Consider the following 19,711-nt stretch of genomic DNA (forward strand, 5'->3'; position numbering starts at 1 on the left):
CAGTCCCCGAAGTTGCAGAGGGAGGGGGAGGGGGGCATGGCAGCTAGGCACCGGAAGGGTGCTACACCTGAACACTTTCTCTTTTCCTTTCTTTCTATCTGTAAGTGTGTAATTCATGTGTTGGGATGCTACGCCAAGACGGCAAGACGACTAGAGTCCTTGGCCAAAGCTTTGGGCTCAAATGCCTGACCAAAAGGCGGCGATGTTTGGAGGGAAATGCATGTGCATTACCATTTCTATGGAACTAGTTACCACACATGACCCAACCCCCAACCTGGAGGACCAGGAGGTTGGGTCAGAACACTGACCAAAAGGCGGCGATGTTTGGAGGGAAATGCATGTGCATTACCATTTCTATGGAACTAGTTACCACACATGACCCAACCCCCAACCTGGAGGACCAGGAGGTTGTGTTGGTCAGAACATTGAGCAAACTGGTATGAGACTCTGCGCGCACGGACAGCCAGCTCACTGGTTCACAGATGCGCACGAACCACCAAAGTACGGTCAGGTTCAGTCTCTTCATGAGAGGCTGGTCGGTTGCATTGTGTTTCGATTGATGGATGCTCAGCTAGTTTTTAAGTCTGGCTAAGCTAGCTCCTAACTGATGGTCCTGCTTCTATTAGCTCTAGAGTGGATCCGTTCCGCTGAAGCTGTCCGACTAAGTTGCTGATTTTTAACTTACGTAAGTGTGTAGATTAAGCTCAGCGTGATATGTTGCATTATCGACTTTATCATGGAAGGGCACGGCTCCGAGTCCTAAACTTCGGCTCCTCACTATACCGCTGCGCTCTAATGGTGTCACTGCGATCGACAACGAAAGATCTGCAACGAAACTTCTGAGCTCGGAGAACAACCCACTCATCAGAACCGATTCACACTAAACAAGTATTGACCGAAGTAAGGGATTTGGTTGTCGTGGAGTCTGAAAGCGGTTATTTGAGTTAAACATCGAAATGCTCCTAAACAGGGAAACGAGTGAGAAATGGGTCAATCAGATAATAGATATGCCGCAAGGCGTGTGCTGTCAGGTGAGACATTTACTAAAGGTGTAGAGCACGACTGGAGGCTACGATCCACTAAGAAAAAATAAAGGGTTGGCTTCCCGGTTAACAAGTAGAGTCAAACAACTGAGTTTCGTGAAATCTGAGCAACTTACGCTAACTTTGTTGCGAATGCTGATATTCAGTGACATGTTAATTTAGCCGAATATGAGCTGAAGGGTAACGATTACGTTTTAACTTAATTAGTTGTAGTTTTCGTAAGCACTTGCAACTGTCTGGCCACTGTAACATGATTCAGTCTTCAGATTCCTGATAGTTCAAACGATGCCACAAAAATGTTTTGCTTCTGGTTTGCTCGAACTCTTTGTAGCTAATTTAAGTGGAATTCAGAATGTCGGACACCACTAAATCCAGTATAGTTGCATTTTCTGGTACAAAAACAAGGGAGCCTAACTTGGTCCGATAATTTGATTTAGGGGTATTTGAAACAGAGTTTTGGCTAATGCTTCCATGGTGCTGGGTTATACAATATAACTATAATAAATATCTGTTCAGCTGTAACACCCTTCCGGTGCCTAGCTGCCATGCCACCCGGAGGAAGGATCCCATCAACCTAACAACCCCCATGCGATTGCTTAGGCTCTTAGGTGCCTCAGCTGTCGTTTGTGGAAGCACCAGTGCCTGAGGGTTCGGGCCCTAATGCGTCTAACCACCTCATAACTATGGGACGGGTGGCTGCTCTGTCGCTCAAACAACGAGATTATAACTAAAAATGTCCGCTGGTTCCTTTTACCAGGAGTCCAATAGTGGACCTTGTCGCATGTAGACCACGGATGAATTGCTGCAAAGTATGAAATGATGAAGCTACCATCTTAGGGGTGCATTGCCGAAAATGTGTTCAGGAAAAAAGTTATTGGTGGCAGGACCGACGTACCAGTAGGGCAACAGTACGGACTTTAAAATCCCTGTTTTTAAAACACTGGAATGCCATTTTGAGGAGCATTAAACAACGAAATACTTGTACAATACACTCGGAGATTTCAGTTAACGGCACAATACATCTTCCCACTGTGAGACACCAATATGTATTCCTGGTCAGTGTGATTCCTGATGAAGCGGACTAAAAACAACTTCTCTGCATCAATTTAATCAAATTCTCGCTGCATCCGAATACCTTAAATAAAGTTCGTGAATTTCTGGTGTATTACCTCGCTTCACCTGAATCGAATGTTAATTGTGTTCTTTATACATTCGTTAATGGCATACGTAACGTGTTAGTTGTCTGCTGGTGGCAGCCCACAATCCAGATGATTACGAACAAAAGATGACGGGTTACAATGAAAACAAAAAGTTACTATGCCCCTAATGAATATCGAGTAAGTGTAGAAGTTTGACCCTACTTTCACATTTTCACTTCGCTTGTGGAGATTTGCGTCTTTGATGGCGGTTTAGATCGGAAAACCCTGTAGCACAAAATTTGTACCACGAAAGCGGCGCTTGTTCGTGGGAGGTTTCCGATGGGGGAAGTACCACACCTTTACTAGAAGTCAACCAAGCTCATCCATTGTTCCACTTGGTCACGGACGGCACAAAAATCATTCCAAACGACGAGCATTATCCACCAGCCAAAAGCGGAGTTAAAATCACTCCATTCAACCTCCATCAAAATGAAAGTTCCCTGTATATCTACTTCGAACGCGTCTTCAAAACTATTATACGGTATAACGGATCATCAAAAAGTACGGTTATTCGATTTATGTGGTGGAAAAGTAACATAGAGGATAATTTGTCTGTGCACCTACACAAAAACTTACTACACGGATTCTGGACTCCGGCCACCATGTTCCAGGAGGCTAGAAATCTGTCCTGTAGTGGGATCGATGATTGTGTCACCACCAGCCAATAAACCTGACAGGCCAACAGATCCAGGCCAATTGGAAAGTGCACCCAAAATAGGTGGTGGTAATGCCATATTTGGGAACAGTCCTGCAGCACCTGTCGCATTGGGCCCAGTGAGCAACTGATTTGGAAAGCCAGGAGGCGGTATTGTGAAGGTGGCTGCACCCTCTGTCTGAGATGTAGCAGCCGGATAACCAGGTGGAGGCTGTGTGAACGGAGCCAACAACCCCGACGCGTTAGCTACGCCGTTGATAAGAGCAGAACTGGCATCGGAAGGGTTCTTTTGTGTCAATAAACCAGCAGCTCCACCTCGGTTTGTGGTTGCAGCGTTACTCAAATTAATAACGTTAATGTTTGCCTGTTTGAAGTTATCGTAAGCACGAGCGTTGGTGCCTAGCCCGCCTGATCGCAATCGCTGGAGAAGTCCAGTACCTCCAGTGGCTAACACAGGTTTGATAGTCGCATTAGCATACTCTTGTCTCAAAATCTTCTGTTTTTCACAATACTGAACCCAAGTTTCCTCCGTGAATCCATAATTGAAATAGTCAGTTATGTCAGCCCCCGGGCGTTTCCAGGGTTTGTCTTCCTCGCCCAACGTAGATAAATTAAATTCAAGCGTAGGAACACCGTTGATGTCTCCAGGATCATCCAATTCTATGCCCTGCCGAGAGGCTTTACTGACTGCAGAAAAAGGATGGAAAGCAGTCAAGAAGTCACAACGGGCGTAAAATGGACAGGGTTGAACTTTTGGCTGAACCCTACATTTCAAGATGAGTTCACAAGACTGCAATGTGGGTGCATTGTTGTTATTTGAGTATACTTATGGGTTTGAGTTGTCGTTTTGACCAGCAAACCCATCACCACCAACGAGTGCTGGATACATTTCTGTGACTGCTCGTGAGGCTCAAAAGGACAACGGCAGAAAGTGAATTATTTGGCACAACGTATAACTTTACCGATCAAGGATACAGACAGTCCTTCTTGAGGGACGACCTGGAAACATCTTGAGGGCGTTAGGGAAAGGGTAGATGTTTTTACCGAAATATCTTTAGACGTCCTTCACACTATCAAACTTTTCCTCAGTTTAACGGAAATAAGAACGGTAATCAGTTATTCCTAACCACACCTCTAAAAACTGCTCGTCTGTAACACCTTTTCGGTGCCTAGCTGCCATGCCACTCGAGGGAAGCACGAAGGCTGGGATACCGCCAGGTTGCCCAAGCCTAGACAGAGGAGGTCTAGAGGCAGAGATCGGGTTCGGACCACGGACCTTCCGGTCAGTAAATTCACGCTCTAACCAAATGAGCCATCCTTGACAGTCTCCATACCCTCAATGGCTGCCTGTTAACAGAAAGAACACTGAGGACAGCTACGAATCACCTATTGTAAGTAGATGTCAGGCTGTTGCAAGTTATTTCCACATGACTCATGTTCCAATAGTTATCCTGTCTCCACGAGCATCCACGAAACAGGGAGGCACTGAAGTCTACTTTCGTTCACCAGCAGTGCAGATTTCTGAGACGTTGGTTTTGAACTTCAGACAACTGATACGCGAGTTTCGCACGCTAGCAGTACTTCACCATCGTACACTGGAGACATCTCACTCACCATGTACAAACGGGCGAACACGTTCAAGCTTGAGTGATGTGATAGATTGGGCATGTGCACCTGTAACAATAGGGAGCTGAATTAAAAAGCTCTCCAAATATGTTCATCAACGCAGTGACGTCTGTCCAGATCAACTGCACGTCAGTGAATGAGGTCTCCTCTTTTCAGAACACCTTCCTTCGATTTCGTTGCGAAGAGATTGTTCGGGGGCCAGCCGTCCCTAATAACCGAACATCACATCATTTGGACGCATGTGTCACGTGCAGGACATGGGCCAGACGTAGGCATGCCCTGATTGGTCAGAATGCCAGCCAATCCGAGCCAAGTACCTTGACTCGACGCTTCTCGCCCCCTCACGGACACTCTGGCACGACCTTGTGGAACACTCTGTGACTACCCTATAAATACAGTTGTAATGATTTTCCTTTGTCTCCATAAAGGGCTGTGTAGAGCTACCGTGCCTTTTGCTATACCATAGTGGGCGGAGCGGGAAGCCAAGGGACCGACACAGAGTTGCACGACCGTTCAGCAAGCTATAACAACTGGCGACAACCCGAACCCACGATGTCAATTTCGGCAGAGCAACTCAAATTAATCTTACAGCAACAACAGAAGCAGTTCGAAGAAGCACAACTGAGGCTTGTTGAATCTCTGATGCACAGCATGTCGGTGAATGCGACAAAAACGGGTGAGCCTCCGTCTTCTTCCGCAGATGCTGCTGCCAGCTCAATTACCGAATTCAATTTTGATGCTGAATCTGGACGAACTTTCGAAAGTTGGTTCAAGAAATATGAAGACATGTTTCAAACCGACTTTGCTCAGTTTGATGATGCATGGAAAGTTCGACTGTTGCTGCGGAAACTGGGGACAGCTGAACACGATCGGTTCACAAATTTCATTCTCCCCAAACTCCCTCGTGACCTTGGTTTCGCAGATGCTGTCAAAATTCTGGCCCAAATATTCGGTGAACAAAGTTCCTTGTTCAATATTCGTTATCAGTGTCTCAAGATTACCAAAAGGGATACTGAGGATTTCATCACATATGCCGGTGTGGTCAACAGAGAATGCGAACGCTTTCAGCTCAGCTCCATGACCGAGGATCAATTCAAGTGTCTCATCTTTGTGGCTGGTCTTCAATCACCACACGATGCAGATATTCGGACCCGGCTACTGAATCGAATTGAACAGGATCCAGAGTTGACGCTTCAGAAACTTACCACCGAATGCCAGCATCTTATCAATCTCAAGGCTGAAGCTGCGATGATTGGACATTCCAAATTCTCTCAGCCTAATATGGTATGCAAAGTAACTTCCAAAAGGAAGTCAAGTTCAAAACGAACTCCAAGAAAACCGCCCACACCCTGTTGGTTTTGTGAAGAATGGCACTATTCACGCCACTGTCCCTACCGGAACCACAGGTGCAGTAAGTGCAGTCGAAAGGGTCACAAAGAAGAATGCTGCAGAGACAACTTCAGGAGCTCGCGCAAACACCGACCCGACAAAAGGACGCAGGCAGAGCCTATGACCGCCACATTCAGGATGAAATCACCTGGTCGACGTAAATTTGTCACATTATGTATCAATGGCACACCAGTTACTCTCCAACTGGATACAGGTTCTGACCTCACCCTGATTTCAAAACGAACCTGGAACGAAATTGGAAGGCCACCAGTGGAACCCACAAAGTGCATCGTTCATAATGCATCTGGTGGAAGCCTCAAACTGACCGGGAAGCTGAACTGTTCCGTAACGTTCAAGGGAATTCATCTCAATGGCACTTGCTACCTCACGAACTACACAGGCCTTGATCTCTTGGGCCTGGATTGGATTAATGAGCTTCAACTGTTGGATGAACCCCTCAATGCCGTTTGTGACGAAACAACTGCAAACGGCCCCGATACGTTCACGAGAACATCACGTCCTGACGATTTTGTGGTCGCTACAGTTACAGCCAAACCGGAGACCAGATGGAGCATACGCGACACAGCGACTATTCAGCTTCTGGCGTCCGGCAGCGGTAGCCCTCTCACCTCAGTGCAATTTGGTGAACCCTCCCAGCAGCCCGCAACGTTTCACCCGCGATCTGAACCGTTCAGTTTACAGTCGCAGGTTCAGGCAAATCGTTCTACTACTATCCGGAAAGTCAAGATAGGGGGGGGGCGGCAGGAGGAACGCCACAACAGTCACACAGAGACCAGCCACCGATTCAAATATATGAGGAATGCTCTCCACGGTGGACGCAGGGTCGACGATGTCAAACACGAGGCACACGTAAGAACATCAGCACATCCGCGTCAAGTGAACCAACTTCAGGCAACAGACTGCGGTCTGGTGAGGGGACCACGTCGCATTGGAAACCGGACAGCCGTGACATACCTCCCAAGTGGAGGGTACCGGATTCCAGATCAGCATGCTGGCAGCCCCAGGGACGGACCGACGTGCGACAGAACCTCCATGAGTCGTCACAGTGGAGTTCAAAGCAGCAGTCGGTTGGACAGCCCTCTCAAGTGGGAGGTGTTCGGGGGCCAGCCGTCCCTAATAACCGAACATCACATCATTTGGACGCATGTGTCACGTGCAGGACATGGGCCAGACGTAGGCATGCCCTGATTGGTCAGAATGCCAGCCAATCCGAGCCAAGTACCTTGACTCGACGCTTCTCGCCCCCTCACGGACACTCTGGCACGACCTTGTGGAACACTCTGTGACTACCCTATAAATACAGTTGTAATGATTTTCCTTTGTCTCCATAAAGGGCTGTGTAGAGCTACCGTGCCTTTTGCTATACCATAGTGGGCGGAGCGGGAAGCCAAGGGACCGACACAGAGTTGTACTACCGTACATCAAGACATAACAGAGATTGAATTTGAGTTCGACGGTAACCGATTGGGCTGCACTGGAAGATGCTTAGTTAACATCCATAGAGTCACTACAATTAGCTGGTCAACGGAGAAAAAGTTGGAGCAAGTGTGGGAGTTTTCTCCTTAAAATTTGGGCCATACAAGTAGTCTCATGCCGATCACCGCTGCTTTGTGGTCAGGCTTTTGAGTCAAGAGGCTCGAGATGGCTTAGCGATTAGGGCGCCAGCATACGGACCGGACGTTCCGTGGTTCGAGCACAACCTTAGCATCTCGACTGCTCCGGTCTAGGCTTGGGCAACCTGGTAGTATCCCAACCTTACTGAATTCTTACGTTAGCATGGCACTACGCACCGAAAGAGTGCTATAGCTGAACGATTTTTTATTTATTTATTTTAGTCAAATGCTTTGATTGAGGACTACAATCACCCCTGTCCAGGTTTGGAGGCCCTGAGTATATATCAGCTTATATAAAAGTTCATGAACGAAAGTATCTTTATATCACACCAGCCGTCAGGTAGTGACACCAGCCGGGTCGCCATAGCCGATGCACGTGACAGAAACAAGCGAAAGCATGTAACTGCTTATGACTCCCATCTTTCTCCATTGTTACCTCTTAACTCCTCCCCTGTCCATGTATATAATCACTCTTATGTAGACCCCAGCTGCAGACACATCAGGGAGGCACGTAAGGTGTTGCTAGTATAAGGTTTGGGAATTGACAAATGGCAGATCACCGCTCACATCTACCGCCTACATCCGCTGCTCAGGTAAAGCCAGATAGGAAACGGTTTTTCTCCGTATGGACGAAACTCATAGAAGTAGGAACAGTGACATGGATCACTTAGGAGCAAAAAAGCAGTAAGGAGGTAGCACGAGCGATTTGGTTCAGTAGAACCAACTTAACCAGCCTATCGCATTGGCCACAACTCCAGGGTATAGTAAACTGGCCATCTAAACTGCCTGTAGCAATGGGTCGATTTTTCAGCCTTGTGTTAGACGGAAGCCAAAGAGCTCTGAGGGAAAACTCCACAGCAACTAAAGAATCAAACCAATAAGCTGTGGCGCACCCCTAGTGCTTAGGTGTCGTACAATTATCCATGTACATCCGTAGACGTGATATGCTAGTGGATGGAAACAGACAGTCCTGGCAGTTAAGTGGTGTTATTATACATAAACAGCACACCCACAGCATATCTGCATATAACCTCCACCTCCACCGCTTTACTGTGGACATTGATCTGGTGCGAACTATTGCATCTGCGGGGAAGGAATGTTTTTTTATTCTTCCTATCATGGGTGGGATATTAATAAACTAAGGGAGTTTGACTTTGCCTGAAATCTGACTTTTCTTTAAGACATTTAACTGTAAAAGGCCATGACGGCCGGAACCCCCATGTTTTCGGCACATTGTGAACAGTCTACAAGTTGGACTAAGCATTTTTATCGTGATGAATTTTTCAGGCGGTAGTTCCTCAAATCTCTTATGTAGACCAGTTGAACAATAAATATGGAAATATTTGGAAGGGCAATCATGCGCCAAAACGCTATTAGCATATAAGCTTATTAGGCAACAATGACACCTCAAGCGTGTGATGGGGGCGACGGCAAAAAGCTAATTCAAACGAAGGACGTTGGAGATAAAAACACTCTCGGAACCATAAAGGCAACGGAACACGGCGTCGTTACAATGGACGGGAGAAGCGATTAACACACCAAGGTTCGGTTTCTACACTGGACCTTCCCAATCACGTTTGGGGATGTGTGTACCCTGTTCTATTTTACCTATCCGCTTCATAGCTCGTCTCCTAGAAAAGCGGAACTAGTATTGTTTGAATAGACCGGCTTAGAATAAATGATTCCTATGTGTTAGGTTAGTGCTGCGCTTGCATCGCAGGGAAAACATGAAGAGCAAACACAGACTGGGCGTCGGAAACTGAAGAGTGACTCTAGGTATCTCAAGTGGTTAGCACAGATAAATGAACATATACAGTAGCGAAAAGCCTCATCCCACCACACCTAGAGAAACTAAAACGGAACACCGGTGCTTTACCATCATGGTCTTATTCAAGAAAAGCACCGTGATAAAGAGACTGGAGAAAGGTGAGGGAAAGTGATGGTTATTGGCAATCAGTCTGCACATCCGACCACTCATTCGGACAACCGAGATAGAACTGAACAACATTACCGCCACTGATATTTGTATTTAGCCTAACATTGGCAAGGTTCGTGGCACCTGAAAGTCGGTAAGAGAGATTCTTATGCCAGGTCACACTGCCCGCTTCTTGATTTGTGACACTTGGAGTAGCAAACAGCGTTCTTCCTGAATGCCAATAACACTGTTGGCCAGCGGTAAATTAGCGTGACAGCATGACCATTGAGGCTGAACACAGTACTGATATATGTGTAATTGGCTTACAAAATGCATCCAGCGCTGCCGACCGTAGTCGACAGATGGGGCTCGGAAGTTAACATTAGAACAGTAGTATTCAAGCCTTTCATTATTCTTAAGTTCTCCACGACCATTTCAACTTTTTCCCAAAGAGATGTCAACTTGTTCGGCTATAACTTCCCCTAATAAGGAGCTCAGGATGCGCTACTCAAACTTCATCCACATTAGCCCACTGGATAAGCCCTAACACACTTACCCCTGGAGTCACATTACACGCGACCTCAGACTACGTCGTTCTTTGTTCAAATCCGAGGCGGGGATTGCATGTAATTCTACTACGAAAGCGCTTTTCATCACGGTAACTGCGTAAAGAACTCGATGCAAACTCGACACTGTTGTGAAACCTGACCAAAATCAAATATTCAAGGGTGCGTTAGAGATGAAAAACCGCCTGCTCCCTCCACTACACGAAGTAGAGAGTGGGTGGTTGAACAAATCGTCCCTTAATATCACGAGTAAAGCGGACCGGCATTCTGTTGCACCCCAAACAAAGTGGTAGTTGGAATGTTGCTGTCTACACTGCAATTCAGAAAAAGTGTACTGCTCTGACAGAACATCGTCCGTGACTAAGTTTAGAATCCCACTAGATTGAAAACCGTACAGCAATCGTAACGCGTTCCAAGTGCTAGGTTTTATACGCATTCTGGCAGTGGCAACATATCTCCATGTTTCGGTCTAGCCTAATTGCATTGTAGACATTCGTTGATTCCACACGCTGTTACTTTAAAAGACGGTCAAGAAGTACCTTAATTCGTCTGTATTATCCAAAAACTACCTGTATTCGCCCTTTTATCCTAAAATATAAAATTAGCTCCCATCATTTTTGAGATCTTCATGAATAAGCTTAGTTAGACCATATGCTATGAAGTTTCAAAGTATTTTGAAAATACCAATTTTTTCTCATCAGTGCTGCACCAGTTTCAGTCCAACTACCGCACAAATAACTTGATTTGAAAAGTGAATCGTACCAGTGAGATTGCCAAAATAGTTATGAAATACCCTGTAAATTAACTATTTCGGTTCAAGAAGCTAACAAAATGAAATTTAAAAAACTAAGTTGGTGTAGATAATGTGTGGAATTTTTTGTGCTCCCAGTGTTAATACACCAGAGTGTTACCTGGGGATCCGCTGTTCAGTCCGCTATGTGGCGCGCTGAGTCGTAAAACAGAACTGAGGGACAAGTGGTATAAGTATTACGAAGTAACCAAATAAGGACATGCGTTGGGAACAAAAAGTTCCGATTGAATTGTCTGATCAGAGTCCGAAGTTGTGTCTTTACATCTAACCCGTTCGACAGCTGATTTACCTTCCAGGCGCCATATTTACAAGCCTCTCTAGGAACTTCTCCATTTTCGGAGTAGCTAGGAAACAATTCAGACGTTCAACCTCATTTATGTTCGTGGTTGATGCCGTAAGGCTTTCAATTTGGTGTCCACATCTTCTTCGGTTGGTGAACGAGGTAGTAAGGTGGCTGACCAAGGCATGCTATCCCTCGGTTATTCTCCGTGCTGTTTTTCACCGGCTCACTACTTTTGTTGCACAGTGCTTGGTGGACTGGCCTCTACCAGAAGCAACATAGGTTAAAGCACGAATCACAGGAGGGGTTTCCACAGTTGCAGCTATAGTCGATATAGCACGGTCATTTATATGGACCTACTGGGTATTTCGAGAAGAAAAGGCTCACAGAAGGGCCTCAATCGTGCCAAGTCGGACAAAGGTATAGATTTTTTTATCATAAAACCTGTTTTTGCGCGATTGCATGGTGTAAAAAATAGAACCGCACCGAATGGTGATCACGGATATCCTAGTAAGACCGCTTGAGAAGTCTTCTTCCGACTGCACTGGCTTGCCACCAAAGGTTAACTTAGGCATACTGAATCACAGAACATGGGTTTTGATGTGCGTGAAGGACCGGTTCTTGGTTTAGGGGTAAGACGGTTGGGTCCTCCATCGTCGATAGCATGGAATGATCTCCCACGGTTCCTAGTTCCTGTTCACTGATACGACCAACAATTCACTGCTCCTACCAGCTACAGCTGCAGACAGATACAGTCGGTTTGAAAAGTTGTGTGACCGTTGTTCGTGAAACACCCGAGAAAAGACAGGTTAGGATTCTGGGTCGCCAGGATGTTGAAATCCCTGTCATAATTCTTGCACAATTGTCTCAGACGAAAACTGTCCGCGATATAGCGAAAGAGGTGTTCGGTGTTCGCAAACCGAAGCAAGCAAGACAACAGGCGGTTGTTGGTCGTAGGCTAGGCTTCTGCAATGATGTACTCTGAAACAGGAACGAATCCAAGACGCAAGAACCACCGGCTCTCTTTCCGCTTGTGGCTGCGCACATCTGGTGACGCGGAGACCGCTACAGCTGGGTATGCCGGGGTGAGTATTGTGTTGAGCGGTCGAACTGAAGCGTCTCTACCTGAATAAGTACCCGTTGATAGTGATCTCTGCGGGGTCCATTTGGCAACGTAAGTGAGAGAATGCCGAGGATGAGGTTCATGGCTCTCAGTTTATTGTATCCGTATACAACCCGACGGACTGTAGCTCGGACAGCTTCTACGGTCCTCTGGTTGCTTTTTTATGATGGGTTAAAGGCTCAAATGTCATTGTATTTGTTGGTGACATGAACGCCCAGATAGGTAGGTTGAGCACTCCTCAAGCCAATCTGGGTGCTGCCTTGAACTGGAAACGAGGCGAAACGTTTGTTTCGGATGTGTGCCAATCACGGAATGTTCCTTCGCAGTACCATTTTCCAGAACAGAGTGCAAAGTGCCCAACAACGGACCAGCCCGAACCCAAATACACCACATTGTCATCCGTTACTTGAGGCGAGGGTCGATCATGGCCTGCCGCTCCTTCTAGATCACCTGCATCGGCTAAAACCATGCACTTGCTTATTACTTTTTTCCATTGCGTTTTTCAAGGACACGCAAAGCGCATATCCTTCTTAGCCATTGAGAACCTTGTGGACCCAGAATTCTAATAAACTTACCAGAACCGGCTCCTCGAGTGCCCGTTTGCTGACTCGATCCCAGATTCGAACGATCAATGCGGACAGATGACCGAAGCTGGGAGTTTTAACCGACAACCTCGTTCGCGTAATGGACCCCTGATAGGACCGTGACAGTGTTGGAGGGCCGGTGACAGATTCCTTTCGGACACAATCACAACCAAACTCGACGCATTATCCGAAACCATGTAAAACTGTGTCACACAGACTAGAAAGCCTGGTAGATATGAAAAGCTGAAGGAACAGAAGAGGTTGCAATACCCGCAAATAGTTCCAAGTGATTCGTCCGACTAGTACTCGGAAGCCGCTTGTCAGTGAAGCCATTATGGATCAGGGTGGCTCTCTCGTATCCAGCATGGTGAACCGTTTGACAGAATACTTCAGACTGCCGGCCTTTGACAGAAACCTGAACTACGAATATAGAGCCACTCCAGCCAAAGAAGCTTCCGAATATATTCCGTACTCCAGTGTCATCGTGTTCCTCGTCCTGAAGACCCTCCACCTGCTCTGTGAACTATTAAGCCAGCGTGTGTTTATCGGGAGGAGGCCGTACCAGACAACTGGAATGAGTAGGTAATGGTGCCCATCTTCAGAAAGGGTGCTCGCAGTGAACACAGTAACCAAAAGATGTCAGCTGTAACAAGGCTCCCGGCATTCCTAATTCTTCGTCGTATCAAGGGGGTCACGAAACCTCTGACCTGTAATCAGTAAGCGAGGTTGCAGCGGCGTAGAGACTGTGTCGACTGAGTTTTCACACTGTCAGGTTGTAGAGTAAGGCCACACGTACAACTGACACACAAGTTTGGGGTCCCTTGACTTCAAAGGTGCATACGATCTTGCTGATCGGCTAGTGCTCTCAAATAAGAGATGCCCTACAAGTTTGTGGGCATAATTTCGTCCCTAATTTCACATGCCTCGTTATTAACGGAGTGATGAGGCGAGCGCTGGAAGGTCTTTCAAACTCCGATATTCAAATTGTCTCTGGTAAGAATACTGTCCACCTGGAGTACGCGGACGACAACGTCCTCATATTCGAGAACGAAGACTACACAATGTTGAGTAAACTGACCACCGCAAGCCATTTTCACCAGCTTTCGGCAAGCGTCTTCGAACTACAAAGTGAAAGTCATGCTTTACAACGCGCGGTCTCGGAACATGTTCCGTGCTATTCAAGAAGCACATACTCCGGTAATCATATTAGATATAACGGTAGTGTGTGTTTGTATGAATAGTCAGTGCATGGATCACAAGGGACCAAACCACGTTCACGTTTGGCGCCATTTGTGGCGTCAAAAAGATATATCCCTGTTCACTGAGGGCCACTGAAAGTGCTGTATTGTTGTATGGTCATGAGGCGCGGTCCCTGTGGACGGATGTAAGGCGTCTTCAGATTTTTAACCACGGAAGTTCGGAGGTGTTGCTGGTAGGTGGAGACTGTGGTCTACCACTCCTTTTACCCAACATCTTCAATGATACAAGCATGGAGTGTACAAACCAAGGAACCAAATCTGCTCCTTACTCCGATGCTCGTCAGAAAATGTGACTAGCGACGGACGTTCTATATACGGTTCTATATGGCTCATACCATGGACGTTTCTCTACGGCAAATCCTCTCCTGATTTCAGCACATGTGGTGGCGTGAAAATACTGTGTCCTGTTGCCCTTTCTCCCCAACTTCGTTAAGTATGTGCTTTTATATTCTTCTTTACTCGCCTCTAACACTTCGGGAATCAAAATCAAACGAAAGTTCAAACAGCAACAACAATGGGACCCTAAATTGGCACTCCAGATGACGAACCAATGATACAAATGACTGGAATATCTTAACTTGTTTCTGTGGCTTCAGGCTGAGCGGTCTAATGAGTGGAACTTCCACGCGGAAGATCCGTGGCTGGACCCCAACCCCGGCACTTCGACTGCCTCAGGCTTGGACAACTTGAAAGCACGAGCTTCAGGGCAGCTGTGCACTGTAAGGGCGCTAAATATTAACGACTACTTTCTGCAAAATCCTCCACAATTAACTACACTCATTCCGTGACATACATCCCATTACAACACACCTCAGCAGACATTAATTGAACCTTCTTCAACGTTCGAGACCATATTGCAGAAAACTGCTTTGCTATTCAACTGTCAACAAACGATGTGGTGTGCTTGAACGACGCACCAGTCACATGGTGGCTGTCCCACTGAACCCCTGAACGAGTCCACCAAAAGCTACAGCGATAAAAACTCCTCCCTGGTCCCACTTTACCCCTTCATCCATCTTATCTTTAAACTTTAGGGGAAGTAGACAAACATTCTACCCAAATGAATCCAGGATGAATCGTATGTCGCCCAGGTACTCCTGAAACACACCTTGCAATTTTTTTACATCTTTAGGTCATTGCTTCTTTCTGTGAAATAAACGTTTACACATGGGGCCAAAGCTATACATTGCCATGATCCCAGAAAGTCAGAATACAAAGTGTAACTCACTCTGTGACGGATGAGCCACGGATCTTGCTTGATAGGCTGTCCCGGTCTTATAGATGCCTCCCTTATTAGACGGTTTGATGATGACATTGACTGTATCATCATCTTCATTCACCTCATCATCATCTGCATCGAAGTCGGCTACTGCAGCAGCCCCAACTGCATCATAGTCTGGTCCTTTTGTTTCACTTTCCGGTGGCTCCTCTAGCACAACGCCGTCAGACTCCAAATGGACTGATTCACTGACTGCAGATGTGTCATCGATCGAACCAGCAACCGTTGTCGCCGCGCTGTCCACATTTTCTGCGGAAGCCTCATTAGCCTGAGCATCCAAAACATCTAAAGGATAATTTCTAAGATCCAAGAATACATCACACCTGAAACCTCAGAAGAATCTGCATCCATTCTCAGCTAATTCCGCAGGCAGCCTTCGACCCGTGAATAGACGTGCTGGCTGCTGCAAGCACAGGACGCTCATTGGTCAGGACACGATTAGACCAGGAAGCGGGTGACTGGGTCAGACGGCAAGACTCACTGCTTGCAGAGAACAATGCAAGGGATCAACGCATTGCTTTAAAGACAGAAGTGTATCCTTTCAGTTTAGCTTCAGCTTCAGGTCACATCTTCGGTTGCAAATGGTGCCCAAACACTGCATGAACTCATAGATTCATGCTTTCACGGATTCACGGATTGATACACAGGATCGAGGCTTTTGCCCAAGTTTCCCGGGTCGGTTTTGTTCTTGTCGGTCAGTGGCTATCATTCACCTGGAAGCACAAGTGAAAAAAGGGTGTAGCACTGCTCTTTATGTTGTCAGCGCCGGGCAGTGTGCTTACCAGCGCGGGGATTCGCATAAACAAATGTCTAATAGTGCTTTAAATTGGGTTCTAGAAGGAGCGTGTACAACCGTCGGAGGAAGGTCATTCCACGGAGCTACTACCCGAAATGAAAAAAGTTTTGTCTAATGAATGTGTGTGCCCTGAGCTTGAAAATTTTCTTACTATGTCCTCGCCGGGTGTTTGCTGGGTCAACGGTAAAAAACCTGTTTGCCAAGCTCTGTTCAAACAGGGCGTAAGTAAGAATTAGGTCCACTCGGAGGTGACGGTACTCCAGGGGAAAGAAATCAAGCATCGCGGGACGCGTTTCGTAGTCCACGGATTTGAGGCCGGCAACCATTCTAGTGGCGGCCCGCTGGACACGCTCAATGAGGGTGACGTCTTTCGTACGTCCTGAGTAGACAACTTGGTTGGCGTACTCCAGGAGCGGTCTGATGTAGGCCCCATAGAGTATTTGGAAGTTCATGCGAGTAATACGGGGGAAGGTGCGTCGGATCACCCGTAAAATTGTTTGATGCACATGATGAGGCTATCGCTCAGGCTTCGCAGGTTGGGTTTGGTCTTATCGTTTATCGGCTTATGTCCACCTGAAAGTTGTAGCACCAATTTTTAAGTTCTCAGCGCAGGGCAGCAGTCTTGCCAGCGTGACGATTCAAATAAAAGAACGTCTAAGAGTGCTTCGTACTGAGTACTAGATGCAGCATGAACAACCAACTACCCGAAACGAGAACAATGTTGCCTAATAAAAGTGTGGGCTCTGAGCTTGAAAATCTTACTGTGTCCCCGCCGAGTATTATGTGGGTTAACAGCAAAAACCAAACCTTGATCAAGTAAGACACAAGTGGGTATTACATCCCCAAGAATCAGTCGAACGTAGGCCTCATGGGATATCCGTAAGTCCATGCGACTAATCCTGGGGATGGTTTTCCGAATCACCCGTAAAACGACAAGTGCCTTTTTCAGCCGACATTTCATGATGCCATGAGAGGGACATATTTCAAGAGAGACAGATAACTAAATCCATTTTTGGTATCTATCCTCGTAAGGTTTTCTGGTCCACTTTCACCATGCACGACAGACTGTTTCGTTGAGTCTCTCCCGAATGACATATGAGTGCACTCTTCGTGATTCATGTGAACGTGCCAGCTCGATCACCGCAGTTTTGAGGCTTAAGCATCCATGTGGTGAGCGTAAGCATTCTAAACTCCAGGATTTAAAGTCATCCGCGAAAACCAGACACGGACTTGGGAGACCATCTGGAAGGTCATTAAACCAGGAACAGAAATGGTCCTAAAACAGGTAGCTCGGTGTTTGCAAACTGGAACTGAATTCTCGCAAACTATGAAGTTTTAAACTTCTCAAATTTTCATGGTGAAGAACATCCATATCCAGAGAAATTCTCTGCAAAGTATATGCAAGGATGATTCGCTTAAGTGGGCAAAACTTCAAGGCTATAAATCACTACAAATTTGTGAATTGGTGCCAATGTACTAGGGTGAAATGTCAATCAATCGTTACTAATACATGAAAGTTGTTAATTCTGTGCTGAACTAGTTCACCAGCTCTCTAGATTCTAAATTGTGCTTGTAGAGGTAAAATATGTGGAAGTACCAAACCTGTCAACGAATTTGGATACGTATATCCTTCTTCAACAGACGAATAACGATTTCTTTGTTCTGGGACCTCAATAATTGCTATTCTGAGTTATCATCGCGGTAAACACGCATTATTTTCGGATAAATCGTACGAGATTTGAAGAACGTAAGGCTTGTAGATAACGATGACTCATGTCTTTGGGTCAAGTTTTGTGGTAGACTGAAGCAGAGTTCTACGGTGTAAACCTACCAGGACGATCACACCGACCCCTCAAGTATGCTGCCAGAATGGACTTCAAAATCATTGAGAAAGATCCAGCGAGTGCTTGGCTGCCCATGGTGAAATATCGCATGTTTGCCTAGTCTGCTCTCTCGCGATGGCAATGCGATATATTAATTTCACCGTTTGCGAGCAACTTTTGGGCTACACCACAATCAGAGAGAGTTGCCATATGCCTCTTGCCAAAGCATCTGTGCTGCTACGATCCAAATAACCTCCTGCCGCTGCTTCCTCCCGGATGCTTTGTTCACAACTAGCGGCAACCCTGTCCCGCATTTTACAGGCATCGAAAATCTCGATCTCGTATATTCACATGCGTTTATCTGTTCCAACCATCTAGAGTACGTGTGCTCTACTTTCCAATACCGCACCTCTTTCGCCCTCGAAACGCAAGGTCGAAATGTACGAGCGACGCATGCGACTGACCATAAATGTATGTCATGTATTTTCTCCCCCTTACATCCAAGGTAGCAGATTACCACTTAATAACGCTCCATACTTATTCACCAAAAAGTCATTTGCACAATTTAGTGTCTTTTCCTACCGTCCCCGTTGCATAATATTTTGTTTAGAGCCACACTGCCTCGGACTCTTCAAGCCAGATCTGACTTTCAAGAGAATCAAGGTGTCTCTATAGGACAAGCTTGACCAAACATTAATCGGCGTCCTCGCCATAAATCCCGTAATTTCACCAGCATCTTACTGTGCCCCAGCTCGTACAAACCCACGGCACTACTTCTTCACAGTGTACTAGGTTCGCATCGGGATCGATCTTCCCGAACAGCCTTTAAATAACACACTGCACTTGCTCACATTCCACAGGTAAACTTCTTGTTTGTGGAGCCACTGTCGCCACAATAAACGCACAACTACCACAATTTCTTCTGCGGATCGGTTCCAAAGCGCTCCTGGTGCAGTTTGTTCAAAAACGACTATCCACTATTGTATCTTGCCATCTATTACTTTCTTCGGGCAGCGGTTAGCCACAGTGCCCGATTGATCTGGGTGTGGTGCATCACCGACCGGGCTGCCCCCAGGCAACATATGCCTCGTTCCATCTGGCTATGTCCCTGCCCTGGATTACTCTGTCAGCCCTGTCAATCACTCGTGCTTCTTTTCACCTAGCTCTAACCAAAAAAACCAAACCGAAGTCTGATTTCCTCATTCCTTAGAGCGCACCAAATGCCCACAAAGACCTGTTCGATGGAGTGTGACAGGCGAAACACTTGAATGGCTCCTCAACCGGTCAGACGCACAACTAACACTTCGGTGTACCTCTGCTTGTTTTAGTGGCTCAGACCAACGCTTCTTCATCTTTCAACCAGAGCGCACACCAAAAACCAAAAGTCAGCGATAAATGACTTTTCATTTGCCTTCTCTTCAACTTGTTTTTGGTGGTTGTTTGCTTGTTCGAAATGAACAGGGTGTTTCACTTGACTGTCTTTCCTCCCACCGTATTAAATATCCGACAGCTGGAGTCCTTTGTTATTGCACAAGCTTCAATCGCGACTTCCTAGCAGATTCGGATGAAAACCTTTTATGGTGGTTGGGTACATCCTATAGGATAGGCCGCCCCATAGCTAAGCACCGCACAGCGCTCGTACACTTACAAGCCCTCCCACGCTACGCAAATTGCCGTTGCTTCTGAGCCTAAACTTCATTTGAAAACAACAAGAGAGCACCTTTGTCTG

At 46.5% G+C, this 19,711-nt stretch overlaps 1 protein-coding gene across 1 annotated transcript in view; it reads right to left on the reverse strand.

Moving 5' to 3' along the window:
* Nucleotides 1–16,163, reverse strand: part of T265_11773 (hypothetical protein) — a gene marked incomplete at both ends in the record, with an annotated part of 26,201 nt that extends 10,038 nt beyond the window's left edge. Inside the window, 4 exon segments of the mRNA XM_009178527.1 lie at nt 2,819–3,584; nt 15,313–15,686; nt 15,989–16,065; nt 16,077–16,163. Coding sequence (XP_009176791.1) covers nt 2,819–3,584; nt 15,313–15,686; nt 15,989–16,065; nt 16,077–16,163 — 1,304 coding nt within the window.
* Between the last annotated feature and the right edge of the window lie 3,548 nt (nt 16,164–19,711).

This window comes from Opisthorchis viverrini, assembly GCF_000715545.1.
Source record: "Opisthorchis viverrini unplaced genomic scaffold opera_v5_581, whole genome shotgun sequence".
NCBI lineage: Eukaryota > Metazoa > Platyhelminthes > Trematoda > Opisthorchiida > Opisthorchiidae > Opisthorchis > Opisthorchis viverrini.